Raw genomic sequence first — 24,505 nt, 5'->3', positions numbered from 1 at the left:
GAGAGTAAGCCGTTTTTACTATCTTTTGCGATAATACTGAGAAAAGTAAACAGACAACATGTAGTAAGATTCAGCACATAAACAGCTGATTCAAGGAAACATTTTTATTTGCGCCAAAATAAAGAAACAAACACAATTATTTGTATTGCATTTATCATTAAAAATAAAATGAACAACAAAAGAAAATTTGATTTGGTATGTTCCCCAGGAACATTTATGCTTCCTGTATCTTGCATTACTTACGAATTGTCTTCCATTTTGCTTGCTCCCTCACTTGACTCTCTTTTACTGGATTTTTGTGTAAACAGACAACATTTAGTAACATTTGGTAAGAATTGTTACCAAATATTGAGTAAACAGACACAACTAATATAAAGAATTAGTTCCTAATTTAATGAAACTTTGCATTTCTTACGAATTTTCTTCCATTTTCTCTAATTTTTATACAATATAATTTCAAATTGAAATTAGCAGATTAAAAAAATGTTTTAAATAATTGTTATGTTTGGGCATAAAACAGCTGATCCAAAAATGGCTGAGTTTGCAAAATCTTAAAACATAAAATTCTTTCAATAAGCTCCAATATTTTTTTTTTTTTTTTTTTTTTTTTTTTTTTTTTTTTTTTTTTGAACGACCAAACTTGCTCTCTCACTTTACTCTCTTTTACTGCATTTTTGGGTAACCAGCAACAATTGTTACCAAATATCCAGTAAACAGAAACAACTATTATTGAGTAGGTATGCATCTATTATATCGACGCCTCCGAACCATAGTATGCTAAGTCGACTTAGCATGTTTTAAAGTTCTTTACGTTTTTAGATACTACGGTCCTTAATTTAAATTCTCTGAAATTTTGGTAATCATCGGCCAATCCAAACCAAAGTTATAAGCAAAAATGTACTTAGCATGGCACGTAAGATTTAAGAAACTTCCATACTTTGAGAGCTTCTGCTGAAAAACTCACTTTTCAGACTTAGCATACTATTCTTCGAAGGCGTCGATATGTCCTGCTTATGATAAAAATTGTTCAAATCTGCAACCAAGTGTTTAATCTCTTAATACGACACAAGTTAACCAATTGGAATTGATAGCCTAAACAAACTCCAATCTATGTACAGGAAATTTCAGTTTACAGGTCTGAACCCTCAATATTATTCGCTGTTTGATTATTCACTCAATTTATACTAGACTGACTACAGATGTGTGTCTGTGAAAATCTTATCCTAATTCGACATGGAAATTTAGAAAAATTGACAAATTCATCGCAATCCATATCAAATGCTATGTTTATGTCGGGGAAATTTATTTTTACCTTGCTCAATTCAAATAGGTTTACTGTCATTTTTATTTATTCCTTGGTAATGACTTCGATGTTGGTACGCTTACACTTACTTACTTGTTTAATTATGTAACCTAGTGTACCTATCCTAATATCAAATGCGGTACTCTCAACAAACACCACACACCTTTATATTTTATATTTATGTGCCACTGTATTTCCCATAACAATAAAACTTTTTAAACAAATAAAAGCAACATACAAACAAAAAAGGGTGTCCACAAATAAGTAAAACGAAAATTCTTCTTTTTAATAACCAAACATACGAATTCATGTCAATATATGAATATATTATATTTATTGTACTATTGTTGTTGTCATTTTTTTAATGTTTGTACATCCAGTTGATTGTTTAGTTCTTCATTCGGTAGCTGCTATAGAGGTATGAGTTTCGGTTTTATTTATATTTTGTGTCTCATACGTGAAAGGTGTTCCAAAAACCACTAGTCAAATTGGCTATTCGACTATACTTTTTTACGAACGCATTCCGGTCTGCGTTATTGCCGTAACAGTCATCGGAACATACGGTACAAGTTCTATTTTATTTTTGAAAAATAATTGTTGTCTTTACGTTCCGTTTTTATTCCTCGGCGAATTGTTTTTGTGTCATTTAATGTAAATAATAGGAAGTGTTACTCATCAGACTATAAACTAAAAGGCAAAGGTTTTTTTTATAATTTCCATTTTGAGCAGAAAATAGTTTCAAAGTTAAAAAACGGTGTCATGTTAGCGGGAATAAGTTATTGCTTCTAAATATAAACATTCGCTTAGAATCGGTTAATATGTTATAGGGTAGATATTAATGTCATCATTATCTAAGATTTCTGCTTATTCGAAACTATAACACATATACTATATTCGTTTCGGAGGATACTAAAATAATTGTATCCACAAAAAACACATATATAATAATTCTGTACCACTGTGCATAGTTCAATATTCAACAAAAATACCTTTGAAAATACAAATCAATTGAAATACTTTCGAATTTGCATATGCGGTTCGCAGATTCTGGTCACTTTTGTTGTGAAGCGCCTAGTCATTGCCATTAGAGAGGTCTGCGTTATTGCCGATAAGCATACAACTATTAACAGCATCTAATAGATTTTCTCCAATTGGACGTGACTAAGAAGCAAAAATCCCAAAAAGCTAAGCACACACGCTCGCATCATCACACACAAATCGACCGAGGGAACGACAGACAGACAAACAGTCACAGCAACCCAACCTTAATCGATTTGTTTACACGTTCACTAAATGCTCTGCTCAAAATGAAACAGAAGAAGAAAAATCATATAGCAGCTACTATTTGTTTGTGTTATTGGAAAATAACATTGACATCTATATCCGCCGCACCACACTCTCTTGTCTGTAGACTCCCCCCATCCCTTAGCCATCATAACCCACCACCATTAGCTAACTATAATGTAAACAATGCAACTGACGACGCATGGTGAACCAACTAACGGACTGAATGATAACAGAATTTCCACTCAAACTTCGGAAGTTGTACTGCACTTGGTTGGTTGGTTCGAGTATAAGAGCTAAACATAGACACACCAAGAGAATGTATGAAGAGTTGTGCGCACGCGAGAAATGTGAACCTGCTATTTTAAGGACATGGATTTCTTCTAGCCATTGTACTCAGGCGACAGGCGGCAGTCAGTAGGAATATTTTATTAGCTTCGGAAACAACACCACAACTGACGACGAGCGAGCAACCCTCAAAATTGTTTGTGATTTTTTTAATTTTTCTGTTTTATATTCCCTTTGAGCTTGCTGTGGTGCGCCGCGTTGTGTTTTGCCACAAGGAAATAAAACGAAAATTTTATGTGATAGTTTTTTTCCTTCGAAAATATTATTAAACCGTTTTGGCCATCACGAATTCGCGTTATTAATTTTTATCAAAAATTATTTTTTTTACTGCGAACTACAATCAAAATTCCATTTCTGTGATCAAATTAATTTCAGAAGTAGAAGAGGCAGCAGCAGCGAACGAACCAGGCGACAAGGGCAATGACGACGATTTCATACCCACACCCCTAAGGCTATTACAGAACATGTCAAGGCGACTAGGCGACAGAGGAAGAATATATGTTGTCATCGACTTGCTGGAATCATTGGATGAATCATTAACTGAAATTATTAAACGGAAGTCAGTTCGGTCAGTAAAGAGTTAACCGAAGTGGTGTAGAAATTACGCAATACGTCCGAAGTTGTTGTTCGTCCGAGCAATGTACCAGTGAGCTGTCAGCCTCAAGAGTGCTGGAAAATTCATTATGCCCACAACTGATGCCCGTCCCAACAACAATGGAACCACTACGGCAGGCAATCGACGTTTCGAAAAGCCAGCCGACGACGAATGGATTACTAGTGGCGGATTGGGTTCGAAAGATGCCGTTCTGGTGTTTCGAACAACGGTTTTAAATTCCCGACCACAGCAACAACATGTAAGTCGTTCTAGTTCGAGCGGAGTATGTGTTAAAGGGGACGAAGAGGAACGGGAAACATCGCCGGAAAAGAATGTAACAACATTGAGGAAAGAAAACGCCAAAAGCAAATCCACATCTAGCCTTAGCTCCAGCAGTGGCAAGGTCGAACGTAACAATTCTAACGAATTACAACAACGAAGAATCGGATCAAGCAATCGTAGCTCCCCAATTAGCAAACAGAAACGATGTGTTGTCTCAATACCAAAGCACTTAGACAAAAAATTATGGGATTCTATGTCATCTAGTGATAATTCCATATCCAGTGATGGCAATGATTCGGAAGACAATGAAAAGGAGGTGTCGGGTAAGAGGTCTTTTGATGACAGACCGCGAAAGAATGTCCCCCAAACGACGGAAACCGAACTTGACAATGATAACGAACAGGAACATGAGCACGATAACGATGGTGAGGTCGATCACACTCCTGCCGCCCTGGATATGCCTGCCACAAACCTCAAGATGACCTATAAATTTCTTCAAACCGAAACAAAGTTACTGCGTAAAATATTCGCTAGACATGGCCTTACCGAAGCTGAGGACGACGATTCATTTAGCATTCTATGGACTGGAATACACATGAAACCTGATATGTTAAGAAATCTATCCCCATATCAAAGGGTCAATCATTTCCCACGTTCGTACGAGCTGACACGCAAAGATCGTCTCTACAAGAACATCGAACGTATGCAACATCTGCGAGGCATGAAACACTTTGATATAGTGCCACAATCATTCTTATTGCCTTTGGAGTATAAGGATCTGGTGACGGCTCACAACAAGTGTCGCGGTCCGTGGATAGTAAAACCGGCCGCGTCCAGCCGTGGTCGTGGCATATTCATTGTCAACTCGCCCGACCAAATACCCCAGGATGAACAGGTTTTAGTATCCAAATATGTAGCTGATCCATTATGTATTGATGGTCATAAATGCGATTTGCGTGTATATGTGTTGGTCACATCCTTTGACCCACTCATAATATATCTATACGAAGAAGGTCTGGTTAGGTTGGCCACTGTCAAGTATGACTTGGACGCTGACAATCTATGGAACCCTTGTATGCATCTGTGCAATTACAGTATTAATAAATACCACACCGACTACATCAAGTCCAGTGATGCCCATGAGGAGGACGTGGGCCACAAATGGACTTTGTCGGCGCTATTGAGGCATTTGAAATCTCAAGGTTGTGATACTCATATGTTAATGGCCAATATAGAAGATTTAATCATCAAATCGATATTCTCATGTGCCCAATCCATTATATCGGCATGTCGCATGTTTGTGCCGAACGGGAACAATTGCTTTGAGCTGTATGGTTTTGATATACTCATCGATGATACGTTGAAACCGTGGCTTTTGGAGGTGAATTTATCACCGTCTATGGGTGTAGATAGTCCGCTGGATGCCAAGGTCAAATCATGTCTCATAACCGATCTCTTAACCTGTGTAGGAATTCCAGCCTACAGTCCGGCAATGCGAGCCCACTATGATAGCCGATGGACACGATTCCGAAGCGTTTCGCACAGCCGACGTACTAATTCAGCTGAACCAACAGGAGCTGGGTCTGGCGTGGGAGGTGCTAAGCGTTCTTCTGTCAGTGCATCGGCTTGTAAAAATTTGACTCTGGAAGAACAGCGTATAATTCGCAATGCTCGTTTCCAGAATGCTCGTCGGGGAGGATTTGTACGCATATTCCCTACGGAAGATAGCATGTCAAGGTATGGTAATTTCCTCGATTCCACAACGGGTATACCAATGTCAACACCCGTATTACAAGGTCAAACCTTTCAATCAACCCTGTCGCAACACAATTACAATCAACTTTTGTATCAGCAATTATACGCTGGAAAGCAGAATGGTGATATTAAGGAGGGCAATTCCTTTGAGGAACGTATGGGTCAATACGAACGTGCTTTGGAAACAGCAACGCCCATATATTTCGATACGAAACGCATTGAACCCAAGTGTGAAGAGGAGGGTAAACGTTTGCGAAAACAAGTGCTGAAATTGATACAGAATGGTTCGGAGCTTACTCAGCTGCAGGCCCGTCAAAGCTTCAGCACTTATTTGGAGGCAATATTACGCCGTCTCGTACTGGAACCCAAAGATAGTCACGAAAAGATCATTTTGAAATTCCTTAATCGCGTGGGAGGTGCAGTCAAAGCACCGGTATATTTTAGAAATCCTCAAAATTTTGGAGCTGTGAGTAAAGCTCGTTCTGCCATGGTGGCCAAATTGCTTGGCGATTTCCTTGAACAATATAATAGGGACACCGAAGCCTATGTGGATTCTTTTGATCACATTGCTATGATTCCAACTAGTCTATTCCTCGAATTCTTATCGCAGGCCCAGGAAGCAGATTTGGAAGCTGTTTTGGGTCTCCACACTAATATTACGGGTACTATGCCATATCTCTACAACAGATGTGGTCTATCTGTTCCAGCTACTCCACCCATACCCTCGGGTCTGCATGGTTTCCTGAAAGCTTTGCCTGCTATGGTTTTGTGTGGTTCGGGAGCACGAGATTTCAACAAGACGGATGCTTATTATCGGCCGTCCGCCACTGGTGAAAAGGAAGTGGCAACAACCACTAATAGCAACAGCAGAAAGGATCAAATTAAGAAGTAATAAGACATCCCTTATCCTAGAACCAAATCCCCAAAACCCAGCTAGTGAGCTATTTCACTTGGCATGATAAAAAAGCTTTACTAAAATTTAAACACAAACACACACACAAAAACCTTCAGGTGTCATGTGATACACGGGAAATCGATTATGCTTGAGGCCGCTCGCTCGTAAGTGATGAATTAAATGCCTACAATGAATCTTATCTTAAATTAAATTAATTAATAATAAAAAAAATAAATAAATTCTAAGTTAAGCACACACATTTTTAGCTATTCCATATATATTTTTTTAAAAAAATAATAAATGTAAGTAAAAGATTTTTAAATGAAATTTCCAAAAAACCTAATATTAATAATAATGACACTAGTCCTTTTTTGAATTCTTAACTAATAAAAAACAAAATATCTTTAGCTAATTGTATTGTAAACACACAAAGATGATGATGATTAAGAAGAAGAAACAAAATATATTTATTTTTTTAAAAATGTCGTAATAAAAGTTCATCTATTTGCGAATATTTTGCTTAAAAGAATACTTCAGTTGTTGTTATTTTGAATTTTATTCCTTGATATCTAATGTGGTAAGTAGAAATAGACTTGAATTTCAATTATCAACTCAATAATCTTACTCAACCATGGACTGCTGAAAAGGTTTGTGCATGCATGCTTCTTAGCTAGTTGATCCCCTCGCACATCTGACAAAAATCCTCGCTCATCTGGCAAATCAAATATTACGACTGCCTTCAACAGACGCTAAATTTCCATTATAACTTTCTTCATAAGAACATTTCGATGTCTTCCTAACCCAATTCTATTTAATTTATTGCATCATTAAAGATCCAATCTTTAAATACTTATTTTTTCAATAATAAGTTAGGTGATCATCTTTAAAAGGGGTAGTATGTTAAATATTGTTATTTAAACCATTCTAGCAAAGCTGCAAATGATTTTGGGGACTAATTTGGGGCAAAAGGTTAGCGTAGTTTTTGCTTTCTCTTCATCTTCACATAGACTGCAATACTTCACCCACCATACGCTTAGAAATTACTGCCCATATAGATTTCGAGGTTCTATACCTAGATTCCCCATTTTCCCAAAGTTTCTAAGTTCAGGTCATCCAGTGTCATCCAATATTTTCCGCTAATCAACACTACATCATCGGCATAAACCACTACTTTTGTTCGGAATTGGTCAAAATTAACAAGAATCTCGTTTATCAATAGAAGCCAAATCATTGACTATCCTGCTTTTCAGCTTAATATCAGTCCAACCCACCAGGATAGAAAATATTCCCGTATTAATGAGAGCAGAGTGCATTGATTCTAACTTTACGTTGTTGAAAGCTCTCTCTATACCGAGAAAAGGCGTCGACGTGAAGTTGGAGTTCTCCAAATTTCTCTCAATATGCCTAACTACTTCATGTGCCTAACTACTTCATGTAAAGAAGTATGTACAGACTTGCCTTGGATGTAGGCGTTCTGAGATTTGCTAATTTTATTTAAGTCCAGTTATATTGCCGGAAAATTGAGGCCAGTTTTCCACGCCTTGAGTATGAAGGTAAATTTTATATTTTTTCCACAGACTTGGTGTGAATGATAAACTTAGAACTGCCCTGCAAATCTTTCTCAGTGTTATTCTACAACCATGCAGTTATTATACCATCTGGTCCAGGAGAATTATATGGTGGAAAAGTGTTAATCGCCCATACCAGTTTTAAATAGCTTGTGTCTCTAAGCCAGAATTAGTCCACGTGCCCTCATTTTTTTATACTACCGATGGATTTTGGTCTCTTTGATATTTTCCGAAATCTTAACGCTTCATTAATTCCATATATCCAAGAAGAATATCCAAGAATCTCGATTTCACTTTTGTACATATTAAAAACTCACTATAAGTATCCCAATCTTTACTAAGTTTAGATTTATTTGCTTTGTTGTATAATTTTCTCGTGTCTCTTCGTAAAGACGAACGATCTTTTGTCCATCAAAAGACCCTAAAGGTTTCTGTGAAAAGTTATCAATAAGTTCATCTTTCGTCTTCCCAATACAACCTCCCCACAATCCTTCCTGACTGCTACTCGAACATCCGAGACCGCAGTCTGAGCTGCATTTATCAACAAAGTCTTCTGGCTGGATTTTCAATGATAGACTATTATTAATTTATTTGTTATTGGCTACCAACAATTTTTAGAATTCCTTAATATCTCAACACCTTTATCGTGTGATTGTCCACCTTCTAAATACATTGGTGTAAATTCTCTATAGGCCAGGCAAACTCTTCTCTCCTGAATGTCTTCGCGCAGAACTGAATGTTCAAATTGGTATCGGGCGGGTCCATATAAAACAATCAAAGACAAACTGAAAATAATACATATTAGAATCGAACAATGATTTCAAACTCCGCACATATATAATCTTACCATGGCATTGGTATTCTTATTATTTTATTTTCAAATATTTTCAATTTCTCTCTATCCATTAGCGGTTCCAAGAGTTGATGTTCATATATTGGCACCAACTCTAAATTGTATTTTGGAATATTTTTTAAAGGTTTGTCCAAACAATCTTTGTACAAATTCAATGTTAGCACAGAATCACCCAGACAATTTACAGTTACCACTCGTTCTCCCCAAATCCAACAATCATCTATATGGGGATCAATTGATGCTCCCTTAGTGGGATCATATTCCAAAGAACATTGTTCTATAGTCTGAAAATCATTAAGCAGCGGTACGGCATTTAATTTTTCCTGGATGTATTTTGTGACCTTTGGAAATCCCTGAAAAGTACCGTTTTGTACTTTTCTCTTTTTAAAATTTGTTTTTGGTCCAAAGTTTTGTTTGCGCCGCCCACTTTGAGATATACACCATGGCAAGGCATCTAAATCGTCCATTGTTTTTTGTCCCTCATCAGGGGAAATAAAATCTGTTTGCACCACAATACCTGGCAAATTTAAACCACTGGACTGCATATGTTCTGGATGTTGTTCTTGTACATCTTTGGTATTCCAGCCGGGATAAAGTTTCTCACATTTAATACACCATGACCATGCATCCAGTTTTTCAAATACATCCTTTAGATTGGGTTTCTCTATGCCGAAATCTTGTTCACATTTTAAACAAGTCCGTACTCCTTTGCAGCCGCAAGGACGAATTGTGTTCATTATGTTTTTTGGTTGTCTGTAAAAGGGAAAAAACAAGTAAATATTTAAGTTTACAATTTCATATTCCGAATCAGTACGTTTTTACGGATTAAAAAATAAAACTATTTATTTGACAAAATTTCGATTTTGGCGTGCTTTCAAAAGAAGAAACTCTTGTATTAAAACGCCGACGAAGCAGGTATTAAAACGTAACTGATAAAGCAGAATCAAAACAAACTTCATTTGACCTTAGGTGCTTAGTCGAAATTTGGACGAATCTGAGAAATCAAAACAAAAATTGAAAACAAACAGCTGTTGCCAACAGAGTTGCCGGTTGAAACAACGATGTCGTAAGAACGAAACAATCCAAATAAAGTGATAGCACGCACAAACTGATTTAACCCTCTTCTAGCGTTTAGAAAATATATTTTTGAATGCAACAGCATATATGCAACCTTTTTAAAAAGTTAACACGAGTGTTGAGATATTCAAAATATTTTAAAAAACATTTCTCTTGAAAACTTTAAAACGTATATTTAAAAAATCGAGGTTGAGACCTTGTAAAAACATTTAAAAAAATCAATACTTTTGTTAAGACCTTGGAAAACCCATTTTTAAAATACACTACTTATACTGTTAATTTTAAGCTTTTGGAGTAGTCCATGTAATGAAGTTTTTGGAATCGCTCTTGGCCCTTTGGGCTAGGTTCTCGTTTATGAAATAAAATTTAATTGAATTGAATTGAAAAAAAAAAATTGTTCTTGATACTTAAAAAAAAACACGCATGACACCTGGAAAATTATTTTTAAAATGTCACCGGTAGACTGAAAAAATACGTGCACGTCTGAGAACCTGATAAAAAAAATATTTTTCAAAAATTCACGCTTGGGTTGGGACCTTGAAAAAATTTACGATAGTGTTGATACATTCAGAAAATATTTTGAGTTCTTGAAAAAATTTACGCTTGAGTTGAGTTCTTGAAAAATATGTTTTTGTAAAAAAATCACGATTGTAGTATTCCAACCTTATTTTTTAGTTAGTATAGTTTAATTTAAAATTGTTTACTTGTTCAAGTTATGAGTTACTATGTATGGAATAAATGAAAACGAAAATCATGGAGACCTAGGACTGCATTAAATCAATAAATAACACAAATAGGAGAGCCCTCAAATATTACCGAATACAAACATGAGTCTAGACTTTTAATTTAATCAGTCCACCAAACTAAGCACTATTTTTTTAAATCATAACCTTTTTCTTTTATGATAACATTTTACGATAATGTCGCATGGCAAAAACAACTCATAGTTTGCCACTATGCTGTGCCAATGCATACATTTTTATATTTCAAAGTCTTCAAGATATTATTTCAATATATGTATATATATTTATTTTTTCAGTAATTTTACATCAATTAATACGTATGATTTCAAGTTTTTTTATTTATTAATTATTTTTTGTTTTGGAATAATCTTCACATTCAATATGATTGGGGGGTTTTTGTTGTTGAACCTTTTAAAGGATTAGTTTGTGATTGGCTTGCACTTCGACGACAAAAAAATGGAACATTTTTGTATAGATATATATATATATATAAAACTTAAGGGCTACAAAGAAATACATGGAAATAGAGAGAGTTTGGTTATTTTAACCTAAATATGTAGTAGCATTTGAGATTAACGGTTAATGAATATAATATATTAAATAATACGCAATATGAAAAAAATACAATATAAATTTTCTATACTATCAGATTTTGTTTTTGGGTTAAACAACTACTGCTCCTGCCTCGGAGCGGCTAAGTGGTAAGTCTGGGCAATTTTTCCAAGTATCCGTCAACGGGTCATAACATTCTACGGCGCTAATTGTGACTTGAGCACGATAGAATGTGGCTTCACAGGGCTAAAAGAAAACAGAGAAGACACGATTATGGTGAAATATTTTAAATATATTTCAGATAGTGATATTTACCTGATCTCCTCCCGCCACATATAATAAACCATCAGCAGCAGCAACTGCTGGTATAGCTCTAGGCACAGACATTGCACAGACGGTAGACCAAGTGTTGTCATCGAAACTGTAACGTTCTACTGAGCTTAAAACTGCCTGTGGGCTGCTGTTACCACCGACAACATATAGATAGCGATCTAATATAGCAACACCCATTTGACAGCGAGCCACTTGCATACGAGCTAAAGGTTGCCACTCTTTGGTAACAGGATTGTAACTAATATTTGTATCAAAAATATAATTACAAATGATTCATGATCATATTTATTAGTTACGTACCTAACTAAATCGTTTAGATGACGTGACGAAATAGTACATCCACCCACAATATAGATAAGACCTTCGAAACTGACAACACCCATGCTAAAGCGTGGTTCTGGTAAATTTCCAATAATTTCCCACACATCCTTATCGGGGTCGTAACGTTCCATTGAGCCACCAATATCATCACCGATCCAACCACCCACAGCCAATAGACTATTGTCCATAGCACACAAACCGAATTCACAACGTGGTACAATCATTGGCGATATGGGCGACCAGCAATCGTTTTGTGGATCGTATACTTCACCGTTAGCTAAAATCTGGGCACCCCTCTCTCCACCAACAACATATATTTTGCCATTTAATGCAGCCACGCCGGGTAGAATACGGCCGATTTCCATGGGTGCTGTTTCCGTCCATTCTCTACGGAAAATATCGAATTTCGCCACCGTATCGAATATATCATCGGCCGGATTCCAGGTGGAAGATGCTTCTCTACGCGAACCACCTAAAATTAAAAAAACAAAATAGTTGTAAATTTGTTACTTGTAATTCTCCAAAATCACTTTACCTATAATGTAAATGTTTTTCTTAGCCAGCTGACGAGGACAAACGCGCAAAGGTACTAGCTGACCGCGCTTGGATGCTATATCTCTGCATATAGAACGTAAAGCAATTTTCACTGACATATCGCGGCAATCTCTTAAGGCTTGGTCTATAACCTTTACCGGTACCAGGGCCAGTCGTACCAATGATAATATATCAAAAACAAAGCAACGCCTTTGAGTGACATCGTGTTTAATCCAACGTAATGCTGCCTGAAATACTTGAGATTCCGAATCTACCCGTAGAAGTTCCGATGACAGCAATTGCGATAAAAGAGCTTGAGGTGTCTCCAAGAATTCATCTTCCTGGGCAATCTAAAATAAAATAATTTTAAACCAATTTTGCAATATGAATAAAAATCTCTGCAATTTTACTTCAACAAAAAATAACTTACCGCTGGAAAATTGCCATGTACATAGTTCAATGCACTCTTAGCCAAGGCTTCACAATTATGAGCCTCGGCAAAACGTAAAATTCCAAGTGCATTGGTGGGATGCAGTTCTCGACATAAATATTCACAACAACCATCAACAATTTCATGTAATTGTAACATATCAGCCGCTGCTAGTAACTCTTGGACATTGGACTGCAATGAAAAGAAAATTACCTATTAATATGTTTCGATTTTAAAAAAATTGCAATTACCTGAGTTATTTCACATCTGCCAGTGTATATGAAATCCAATAGTATACTTAATATATCACCATCAATCGTATGCAATACTACGGTTTTTTGATTCACCTCATTTAAGCCCAACTCCGGCCGGAACATAGCTTCAAAATAACACGAAGCAGCACTTAAGATAACACGGTGGCAATAATAAGTTGCTCCACCTAAAAAGATAAAAATATCATACAAATTGGGAATTTAATTCTCGGTAAATAAGAATTATTATTTTCATCCAACTTACCGGCCACTATATCAACATCACAAAATCGTTTTTGTGAACGTAATTGCTGCAGATTGGACAATACCTTAAACGGATATTGTCCATTACAATATGGTGGTGATTTAGTGTTGGAACGTTGAATATTCAGCGTGGTAACATTTGAAGTTGAAGCTTCTGATGAACCACTTGCTCCTGAGGTGTTTTCGGTAGGTGAGTTATTGTTACCATTACCATTATATTCGTTTTGTGGCGAGTACGATTTCAACGGTGGCATTTCTGTAAGACAAAACAAATGTATAGTAAATTAATTGTGTCCCTGATATTGGAGTTAAAATGAATGTATTAAAACTAAATTTCCAATTGGACCTTCTATTTATAGCTGACATCATAACGAACCTCTGTTAAGGTGCACTACATCATCTCTCGACTTTGTTTTAAATTTTCTAATGTTTCTAAAATTCCATTACCAATTGTACCTCAATTTTTCAAAAATGTATCCGATGTCCTGAATTTCTCTTTTTTGCTTTAATTTCTGTATTTTAAAAGTCCTAGATTTTGCTTCTAGTTATCATCTTGTTATATCGAACTTTGAGTCTGTAGAATATTGCCTCAAAGATATGTTTATATGATATTGTCTTTGTGAAATGCTATCTCCCCAATACCGTTATTTTGAAAATTATTGCTGACCTTCTAAGTGTTTGTTGTTGTTGTAACAGCCCTACAGTTTTTACACAATCGGCTGAGATGACAAACGTTGGCCGATTAAGCGGGGTTTTAGAATGTAAGTGATTGGCATTAGTCATGAGAGTTTTCTCTCTCTCTCTCTCTCTCTCTCTCTCTCTCTCTCTCTCTCTCTCTCTATTGGTAAATTGGGAATAGAGTTGGAAAACATGTACCTAAAATTTTACTTCAAATGATAATAAATCATAATTATCGAGAAATATTGGCCAACATTTATACCAGTTATTTGCATAAATAATATATGTTATAATTTAAGCGTGAATATATTCACGAATAATAAAAAATATACTTTTTGTTTTGGTACTTTTACGTAAATTCGTACCTTTTGTTAAAAATAGTGCAACTTTAATTACTCTCAATTTACCAATGAGAAAAAACTCTCATGACCAATACCAAACAGCAACAGTGTAAAACCCCGACCACTTAAAGTAGAGATTGTCCTGGGGACGAACAAATGAGCTATGCAAAATATCATCGCAGTTGGATAATAATATTGACCTGTACTTTCATTACAAAACGATATGCCATTAAAAATAGACTCGGAAAGTGAGTGTAGTTATATCCTTAAAAATAACTATGAATCTGTCTTACATCCTTTAGAATGTTACAAACAAATGTACAAATAGTAGGAGTAGGGCATTTAAATTTGATCAGTTTTAACAAATAGTTTTCCTCTACCTTCTTGCTTGTAAAATTTACTAATAAATTACCCTGCCAATAGTAATCCACAATGCTAAACTGGGTGGGTTTTCGAAACTGTAACAAAAATAGTCGATAATAGTATTTCAATTCCTTATTATTATTATTATCTTAAAATCATAGTTAAAAAAAATGAAATAAAAGTTTATATTACATTCAAATTTGACCCAGGTCTTGTAAAGTATATTCAATCCAACAAATTTTGAAACCCATTAATCCAATAATAGTATTTGTAACACTTTTCCTCTAGCAAAATATCTATACACCCCAACGAAGCACACAAAAACTCAGTTGCGGTTTACTTACTTGTTACAAAAAAAGTCTTCTATATAATTAGGTTGCAGAGGTTGGTGCTTCTCTGGTTTTGTTGCACTAACTTTTTTAATTAGTTTTAATTAATTTTAATTGGCCAGCAATTTTTTCACTCATCCGTTTCATTTGCTGCTGCTACCCATATAAATTTGCTGAATGTTAATTCATCTGTATCGAAAAAATAGAAACACATAAATCAAATTTTTTATAATTTTATTTTAATGTATTTATTTTTTATTTTATTTATTTCTTATTTTATGTACTTTTATACCAATAATAATCATTTAAATACACAAATTCACGCACTTTTACTTCTTTATAATGTAAATTTTGATAGATTTGTTATTTTCACTAATTTTTTTGCGTTAGGGATCTATAATTCGTTTACTTCACACAAAGTAGTTATCGATTAGTGGGAGAAACCTATCGACCGGAAAATGAAAAAATCGTTACCACTAGACCGTTAACCCTACAAACATCACTTTGGCAGAACACGACACAACATGATATAACAATTTAAGGTAACAGGAAGTGTTGTTGTACAACGAGAGATACAACAACAACAAGAGCAAAAGTTGACGGCTCGATACCTAACACAGTCCGGCATGTGGACTAGGACCACACGACACGTTGCACCTCTTCAATTGCCCAGCGAAGCCTACTCACCTATCGCCGAATTCACTTTGGACGCGGCCCGCTGAAGTTACAGCATTCCTGAATTTGGAAGTAGAAGAAGCAGAACCCGACGATGCATGACAAAACGACATGTTGTTACAACAACAACCTGAAATGTTGTTGTTGTAAGCATGGTATAATTATTACAAAGGTACCAACTGATTACAATTTGTTTCTTGTTCCATCAAATCAAAATACATATTTTGTGTATATGTGTATTGTTTTAAATACCATGTCAAATAAATTCCAAATTAATTGAAATATATTCCAATTTAATAGAAATTAAAATTATGTTTTTAACGCGTCAGTCTGGAAGTAATTACTTTGTTATGGATGAAACAAATATTTCATGGTATTTCCTAGTCGATTTTGGAAAGAAATCATAACATTTCATTAACTACTTGTTGCGTATATTTATTTTATTTTTGTTATTCAACTCAAGCTGTCCTACCTTCTATTATTGTACCATGTTTGTAATAATAATACTAGTGTCAACTTCATTTCACAGAAAAATAAAAGCAAACAAGCAAATTATCAAGAAATTGTTGGTCTGTTCCTGAACCTCCAAGAATGTACAACAATTTACTACGATATCATTTTTTCTTTTATGAAAAAAGAAAAAATGTAGATTCTTTTTGTAGGCGAAAAAAAAAAATTATTTTTTGAAAATTTTAATATTTTCAAAATAAACTTGAAAGACATCAAATTTTAATTTCTATCGCTTCCACATCTTTTCTCTAATTGAGTCATTAGCTGTCATATGTGCAACACATATGGTCTGTTCCCGTACTGCAAGAATCTACTAGATTCTACTATTTTCTTCGATATCATAAAGGAAAATTTGTTATCGTAGTAAAAAATAGTAGATTCTTTCAGTACGGGAACAGGTCAATATTAATGGTCTGTTCCAGAACCTGCAAGAATCTACAATTATTTACTACGATAACAAGTTTCCCTATTTTCCTATGCATGCCCTATTTTCCTGTTGGGTCATTTTTAAAAACATAATTTGTCATATTCATATTGACATTCGTTTGTCCCATGATGAGACAATAAAACTACATTAGAGCTTTATAGCGGGTTAACCTACTCTATGAGGATTTATTTGACATGTATACAATGGATTTGACAATTGAAACCCACTGGAACCCACTGAATTTACCTTCAAATTTTTAATATAAAAGTAAACGAACGCACCTATAGTTTCGAAATAAGGACTTATTAAAGATCTATTAATAAGGTCATCAAGGTAGCAAACGAAATCGGAAAACAGCTGTTTTTTTCTCAAGTCTAATGTCAAAAATTTCGACTTTGTTTACGTTTTCATAATGGAAGGAGTGGCGCAGATATCCAGCTGGTCCCCCTGGGTGACCTTATTTATATATGATATCGAAGAAAATAGTAAAATTGAGTAGATTCTTGCAGTACGGGAACAGACCAAATATGTAAATAAAAATACGATTCTTAATAAATACAAAAATGAGCGTGGTTTTACACTGTTGGTGATTGGTATGGGTGTGGAGAGTTTTTCTCTCTTGAGAGAGTAATTAGCGCTGTTTTTAATTTTGTAATAAGCGTACCTTTTGTTCACAAAAGGTACGAAATGATATAAACGTACCAAAACAAAAAGTAGAGTTTTTATTATTCGTGAATGTATTTACGCTTAAATTATAACATATATTATCTATGCAAATAACTGGTATAAATATAAGTCAATATTTCTCGATAATTATGATTTATTATCATTTGAAGTAGAATTTTAGGTATCTTTTCGTGCTTTTTTGTTCCTACCTGTGGCAATGTTTTCCAACTCCACCAATGAGGGAGAGAAAAAACTCTCAACACCAATCCCAATCACCAACAGTGTAAAACCACGCTAACTAATTAAAAATAATAAATATTCTATTCTTTTTAACAAACTAAACCAACTAGAGGTTATTACAGTACGTTTACATTTAACCGGATTTCGTTAACCCAGTGGGTTTCAATTGTCAATTCCTTTGCATATATGTCAAATAAATCCTCACAAAGTAGGTTAACCCGGTAAAAAGTTCTAATGTAAATGCCGTTTTATTTTGGACATTTTGTTTTGAATATGAATACTATTGGTTCCCTACTGCAAGAATCTACTAATTTTTACTATTTTTTCCGATATTATTGGTCTGTTCCCGTACTGCAAGAATCTACTATTTTTTACTCCGATAACACTTTTTCCTTTATGATATCGAAGAAAATAGTAAAATCGAGTAGATTATTGAAGTACGGGAACAGACCATATGTATACTTATTCGAAAATATTGACATTGACATATTTTTTGTCTACCTATTATATATGCGTACCAGGTTTTGTTTACAAATATCAATTGTTTTGTTTTTATCAAAAGTAGAGTTTGTTTGATTTTTTAATAATTTATACAATAATGGAAGAATTTACAGACATGCAACAATCCTGTCGTGTGTGCTTGCAGAAAGGTGATGTAAACATATGGAATCACAAGGTGAAAATATGTGAGGATGACACGTTCATAGATGCTATAGAACTAATCAATATTTTCAGTGATACGGTATGTAAATGATGCACAAATATAATATTTGCAGTTGTAATGAAAATGCGTTTGTTTTTTTTACAGCTTGCCCTACTGGAACTCTCAGATGTTATGCCCCTCCTTTGCATGCAGTGCCTGGAGGAATTTAAAATATGTTACAAATTCTATGAGAAATTAAAAACAGCTAGTTCACAGCTTGGTGCTTACTATCAAGAATACCATGACCATTGTAAGAAAACCGAAAATGTGTTAGATGTTGATCCACCCGAAGAAATAAATGAAGAATCGAATTTTATTTTGGAGTGCACAAATGAAAATCCCGAAACAGAAATTCAGAAAGACGAATCTGACACGCCAGACACCGAAGACTTACTTCTGCACATACCCCCCAAAAATGTTTCCCCCAATTATCAAATAAGCACTAATTCGTCTTATGTGGTAACACAATATTTCCCCACTCTATTGCAAACAGTCGACTCATCATCATATACAAATCCCGGAGAAGTCAATGAGAAACGAAATCTACTAACAATAGACTGTAAAGCAGTCGAAGTGAAGGACGTAAATGAACTTCCAAATTTGGAATCTACATCTTTTTTAGATAATAAAGCAACGGAAAACCCCACCTCACGGGCTATATACATGTGTCAGTATTGTCCACAAGCATTTGCTAAATTAGAATTTTTAAAAACTCACACACAAAAATCTCATGTATGCAAATTTTGTACGCAACCCTTTAATATGGCAGCGGAACTTTATCGTCATATTAGAGAAGTCCATACGGAACATCGATGTGTTATATGTCAAAAAACCTTAAGCTCCAATACAAATCTAAGGCATCACATACGGCGTGTACATCATATTCAATTGCCACCTAAAATGACAATATTGGATGTTATACCAAAAAATGAAGTGGAAGACGAAATAGATGAGTTAAATAATTTAGTGAGTATAGGACAAGAAGATATTACGGAAAATGTATTAGATGCAAGTGTGTATATTTCATCAGATTATATTGTCGAACAAGTGATATAAATTGATTCATTTATTTAACATGTAAAACTTATAAACAAATATATTGAAATTATTTTTTTAATAATAAATCCTTATGTTTGATAAAGATTCACATCGAAAACATATTTTAAATTGTGAACATTTGTGGAGATGGTACCAATCATGGTACAATTATTTTAGGTAGGTCATAGCTATTTATAAATTAAAATTTTTTCATATTGTAGCTTCCGAATTCTCTAACGATTTTTAGTGATTATTTTCCGAGTTATATGGAATTCCGAATTCTTGAGCAACTTCACACAATTTCCGGTTTCGGTACGAATTCGACATCAGAATCGGAAATTTGTGCAGAGTTTCGTTCCGTATTCGGAACAAATAGTTAAATGGGTTGTAATGCCAAAGTCGTATGGAAAATGTGTGACTGTGTATGTGACGTTTTGAAAAATATAAAAAATATATTCTGAAATCCATTTGTTTAAAGATGAATTTTACAAGATTGATGAATGAATTTTGTGATTTGTAGATGAACCATTCATTTTTCACGTTTTTACTAACATTTTAAAAATATGTCAAATGAACAGAACGAATTGTTGCATATGTTTTTATTTATTCTGACATTATAGCCCACAACGTAGTGGAGTATTTTTTCACTGTTAGCAAAGTTCGCACCCAAATCGTATACTCGATCAGATAATTTTAAAACTTGATCTTGAAATCAGATACACCATAAATAAAATATTTGATTTACAGTTTTTCGATTTTGCCCATTTGTGTGAAAGTGTATATTAGTGTATTGTATCATACATACCCAAAACGTTTTTCTTTACTATTCAGTGAAGTTATTTTGTTTGAATCAGATATATTTCTTTGTATGGGAAGCTGAAATCTTTTAAGATTTTCACAATTAAAGATATTTCGTGGGATACAAAACGTTATGCCATTTTGTGTCACAACGCCTAATGTATAAGACTGGACAAGAAAATGCAAGTGTAATAAAATTTTTATTCTGGCACTTTTTAATTAATAAGCGAAAGTAGTACGCAACTAACCTAATATTTTTACAGATAGCAAATCTTTTTTTCTTGACAAAACCTCTTTATTATTCTAAGCGTATAGAGAAGCTTTGAAGCCGCGGCGACTATATTTATTTTGAAATTTGGACCAGAGAAAATACTCCCTACTTCGCGTTTTTAGTTTTGTGTTGAAAAAATGTCAAATAAACACAAACACTTGTTGCAAATATTTATTTTATTTTTGGCAGACCTCAAGCTGCCATACCTTGTATTATTGTACCATGGGTCGTACCATGGCACAATGAATAAATAGGTAGTCCATTTAGCGCAGCTGATGTCTTGATTAACTGTCAAAGTGGGTAGTTTCTACTTGAATTCGATGTGCAGTGTTGCCAACCATTTGAAATATTATATGGAAAAAATTCACACATAATCGAGACAAAAACAAAGGTTGTTGTTGTGATACATCATTATGTAGGTACGACCCATTATTGCATCATGGGTCATACCTACATATACGCCCATGTGACATGTTCCGAGAGTTTTTGAATTCCCATACTTTTTAAATTCCCATGTTGTGCAAAATGGTGTGCTCAATTTCGAGCGAAAGTGCGGCTCGAAAGCATAGCTGTGCTCAATATGTGTGTCAATAAAAAACATATGTTTCATTGGAATTTGCAATTTGTTTAACAACAAAATTAAGCAAAAATATGCCTGCTGGCTTATTAATTGCCCTGGTTTCTACCAGAAAAAGTCTAATGATACTGGAACGTGTTAATGTAAGCATTTATGTATATTTTGAGAGAAGTTGGTCCTTTCATACACAAGGGTACCATTCCCGAAAGCCTGCAGTTAGCAGCAAAGATTTCTGGCTGTTGATGGGTTTCAGAGGGTGGAGCATGGATCTTGTCAACATCGCTATAATAAAGGGCACACATCTGCAAGAAACTTTATTAAAAGTATTATTGGAAATCTTAAAAGTAGATTTTTTATAGATTTTTTTTTTATTTTGATCATATGGTGGTTGAGTTTCCAGATTGATCTCAAAAATGTTACGCGCTGTTTTTGATAAAATGAGCCCTTTTTTATTTTCTTTAATTTTACTATAAAAACTAATGTAAATACTTTATTTTTTAAATAAATATTGTAAAAACACGCTAAATATTACTTCAGCGTTCTTTTTTAACTTGTACGTGCTCAGATAAACACGTACGATCTCATTTCGTTTTCAATCCACAAGGCTATATGTGCTCGAATTATATTCCCAATATTTTTTTGGGAATTCGGAATGAAGCACGCCAAATTTGGGAAAATGTTTCACATTCGAGCAAACTCGAAATGCAGCACATGGGCGATAATACATGTATTTAACTTTTGAGGTGAATAAATTCCTACGCATACGCATAAATTTAGGTACGACCCTAAGAGTTAAATATTTAATAGACTTGTCATTATCAATTTCTTAAATGAGACTACCTTCCATAATTATGCAATGCAACTCCTGAAACAGGCATAAATCATGACCCAATTTGGAAACATGAACTGAAATTTTAGTTAAAAAAACACACCTATTATTCCGTATTATTGAGATATCGATAACCTCAAATTACTTGTCACAATAATCGTTCACCGGCAGCGGTTAACATATGATTCTGTGTGACCCATGGTACGACCATATGAGTTTTTGAGTTGTTTATATTTTCCCACCTTTCCTCTGTTCTGTCTGTTATAAAACCAACCAAAAATAGAAAATGATATTAAATATTTTATCCAAGTTCCGACAGCCACGGGCACTAGTGTCATCATTAAATAAATTCACACCAGCATCAGGTGTTACAGTCAATGGCCGAAATCGTCAATTCTCTGCTGTCAGTTCGCCTAACACATTGGATTTTCAAAATGAAAAGTTACAACAGCTTTTGGAATCACTACGTATCGAGTTTTATGATTTGCGAGTTAATTCATCCGGAGGACAAAAGGAATATCAGAGAATGAATCAATTGTCGGATATCGTAAAGATGCTGGAACAACATAGAGCACTACAAGGCAACATGACTTCAAAGGAGGAAATCGAAGCAGAAAAGGATAGTGATATGCGTCAATTGATCGAAGAAGAGAATCAAGTGTACGCCGACCTAATGAAGAAAACTGAAGAGAACCTTTTGAGTAAAATGTTATTATTAGCTGACAGTGAGTATTACCCGTCATTGATTTTTGAAGTCAACGCTGGAGCCGGCGGTCAGGAAGCAATGCTTTTCGCCAGAGAATTATACGACATGTACATTAATTACTTCGATAATAATGGTTGGGACTATGATGTATTGGCGGAGGATATTACAGATATTGGCGGTTTGCGACATGCCAATGTCATAGTCAACGACGATCAAGCTTACCAGACAATTTGTTATGAAGCTGGAGTACATCGCGTTCAACGGGTACCAGCTACTGAAAAATCGGGACGCATCCATACAAGTACGGCATCAATAGCCGTCATTCCAAGGCCAGCTGACATCAATGTAGTTATTGCAGAAAAAGACTTAAAAATTGAAACGAAAAGAGCAAGCGGTGCTGGTGGTCAACACGTAAATACCACGGATTCAGCAGTTCGAATTGTACACTTGCCTTCAGGAATTGCCGTTGAAAGCCAGTCGGAACGATCACAAATAAAAAATAAAGAAATTGCTCTGAAACGACTTAAAGCCAAATTGGAACAAATACAATTGGAATCTGCCTTGGCTTCCACGAGAGCAACACGGAGAGCACAACAAGGCAATTTGGATAGGAATGAAAAAATTCGTACATATAATTTTGTGCAAGATCGTATCACCGATCATCGTATACAAGGTGGAACTGTACACAATCTGAAGGAGTATCTTCAAGGCGGGGAACATTTGAATAATCTAATGCAAAGAGTGGCTATGGAATGTCGCAAGAAAAAACTAGCAGAAATGGTTGAAAATTGGAAAATGCCTGAAACAAAATAAAATAGAAAATAAAAAAAAAATCAAAAGTATTTAGGAAATGTTTTACTGAATTTTTATTTAGCTATATTACTCCAATCACCAGCAGATCCCATCTGCATTAAATGCTTGCGTACAGCTGTTTCCATTATTGCCTGTATTTCACGGCAACCTGCCAATGCTTGTTCAATCACCTTGGGCAAATTATCCAAATGAAAACGTTGGGTCATCTCCATGAAGGCTATTTTGTTAGATGTTGGCAGTGAGGCAACAGTTAGTGTTGGTCCTCCGGAAATTTCCTCGTGATTGGACACATCAGTCAGTGGAATGTTGTTCTTACTCAACGATGCGGTACACGCAACCACATATTCCTTAAGGCATATACCCGCATCCACCAAGGCCAAGGTTGCCGCATTCAAAGCAACAGCATAGTTGGCACCATCAGCTTGCATTACCTCAACATAAACATCAATTTGAGATCTTGGATATAGTTCGGTTTTTATAGCAGCCCGTAAGGCCTGTCGCAAGTACAGTGTAATTTCTTGAGATTTTCTATCTCCTCGAGGTCTCTTTTTTCTTTCGGCTGTTGAAAATGTGGCCATGCTGTATTGACAATTAATGACCACTTCATTTATGTCCATCTTCTTGTTTTGAGCCTGGTGGGGGCCATAGACGGCCGCCAAAACCTTTGTATTACCTTGTTCCAAATAGGCGCTTCCATCAGGTTGCTCAAAAACTCCCAATTTACATTTTATTCTACGCAATTCGTGTGGACGACGACCATCCAAACGAAGTCCTTGTTCACTCAACAAATCAAAATTGGACATACTCTTGGTTACTTGGAAGGAAGAAGTACCGCGTGTTCCCCTTTACCGATATAAATATTATTGTTTACATTTTTTGGTGTGAAATTAGTCAAAACGTCGTGCAACGGATACATCAACAGTTGTTTTTAATCGAATTACAATAATCGATTAATCGATGTAGGATACTTTAAAATGAATAGGAAAAATACAACCATAAAAGATTGAACAATTGCTATAGTTTTTTTTTAGAGTTATGTCTGTCGTTATTTGGTCTGTTCCCGTACTGCAAGAATCTACTAGATTTTACTATTTTCTTCGATATCATAAAGGAAAAAAGTTTTATCGTAGTAAGAAATATTAGATTCTTGTAG

General features: G+C 35.0%; 6 protein-coding genes across 6 annotated transcripts; 3 read left to right on the top strand and 3 right to left on the bottom strand.

The window, feature by feature from the left end:
* The first annotated feature begins 3,513 nt into the window (after window positions 1-3,513).
* On the top strand, window positions 3,514-6,459 carry LOC133322717 (tubulin polyglutamylase TTLL5). The gene has a single exon (XM_061531681.1). It carries the CDS (start codon window positions 3,619-3,621, stop codon window positions 6,457-6,459), a length of 2,841 nt encoding a protein of 946 aa, XP_061387665.1. The 5' UTR covers window positions 3,514-3,618.
* Window positions 6,460-8,631: 2,172 nt separating this feature from the next.
* On the bottom strand, window positions 8,632-9,633 carry LOC133322706 (alpha-ketoglutarate-dependent dioxygenase alkB homolog 4). Its single transcript, XM_061531670.1, has 2 exons — window positions 8,878-9,633; window positions 8,632-8,815 (listed from the first exon to the last, which is right to left on the bottom strand). The coding sequence occupies exons 1-2, from the start codon at window positions 9,618-9,620 to the stop codon at window positions 8,632-8,634; spliced, it is 927 nt and encodes a 308-aa protein (XP_061387654.1). The 5' UTR covers window positions 9,621-9,633.
* A 1,563-nt stretch (window positions 9,634-11,196) lies between these two features.
* On the bottom strand, window positions 11,197-15,118 carry LOC133322702 (actin-binding protein IPP). The gene is made up of 8 exons (XM_061531667.1): window positions 15,115-15,118; window positions 13,390-13,644; window positions 13,125-13,312; window positions 12,874-13,065; window positions 12,445-12,793; window positions 11,889-12,381; window positions 11,571-11,826; window positions 11,197-11,501 (listed from the first exon to the last, which is right to left on the bottom strand). The coding sequence occupies exons 2-8, from the start codon at window positions 13,640-13,642 to the stop codon at window positions 11,367-11,369; spliced, it is 1,866 nt and encodes a 621-aa protein (XP_061387651.1). The 5' UTR covers window positions 13,643-13,644; window positions 15,115-15,118; the 3' UTR covers window positions 11,197-11,366.
* Window positions 15,119-18,215: 3,097 nt separating this feature from the next.
* On the top strand, window positions 18,216-19,376 carry LOC133322716 (uncharacterized). The gene is given in 1 exon segment (XM_061531680.1): window positions 18,216-19,376. A coding segment is annotated over 1 exon segment (1,161 nt).
* Window positions 19,377-22,119: 2,743 nt separating this feature from the next.
* On the top strand, window positions 22,120-23,352 carry LOC133322715 (peptide chain release factor 1-like, mitochondrial). Its single transcript, XM_061531679.1, has one exon. The coding sequence runs from the start codon at window positions 22,120-22,122 to the stop codon at window positions 23,350-23,352; it is 1,233 nt and encodes a 410-aa protein (XP_061387663.1).
* Window positions 23,353-23,387: 35 nt separating this feature from the next.
* LOC133322705 (exosome complex component RRP41) lies at window positions 23,388-24,155 on the bottom strand. Its single transcript, XM_061531669.1, has one exon. It carries the CDS (start codon window positions 24,153-24,155, stop codon window positions 23,406-23,408), a length of 750 nt encoding a protein of 249 aa, XP_061387653.1. The 3' UTR covers window positions 23,388-23,405.
* Window positions 24,156-24,505: the final 350 nt, after the last annotated feature.

The sequence above is a fragment of the Musca vetustissima genome, unplaced genomic scaffold (assembly GCF_032173495.1).
Source record: "Musca vetustissima isolate MV318-11 ecotype Yass unplaced genomic scaffold, APGP_CSIRO_Mvet_v1 utg5628, whole genome shotgun sequence".
In the NCBI taxonomy this organism is placed as follows: Eukaryota; Metazoa; Arthropoda; class Insecta; order Diptera; family Muscidae; genus Musca; species Musca vetustissima.
Note: the sequence above shows the minus strand (reverse complement) of the source record. Positions and strands in the feature narration are given on the sequence as shown.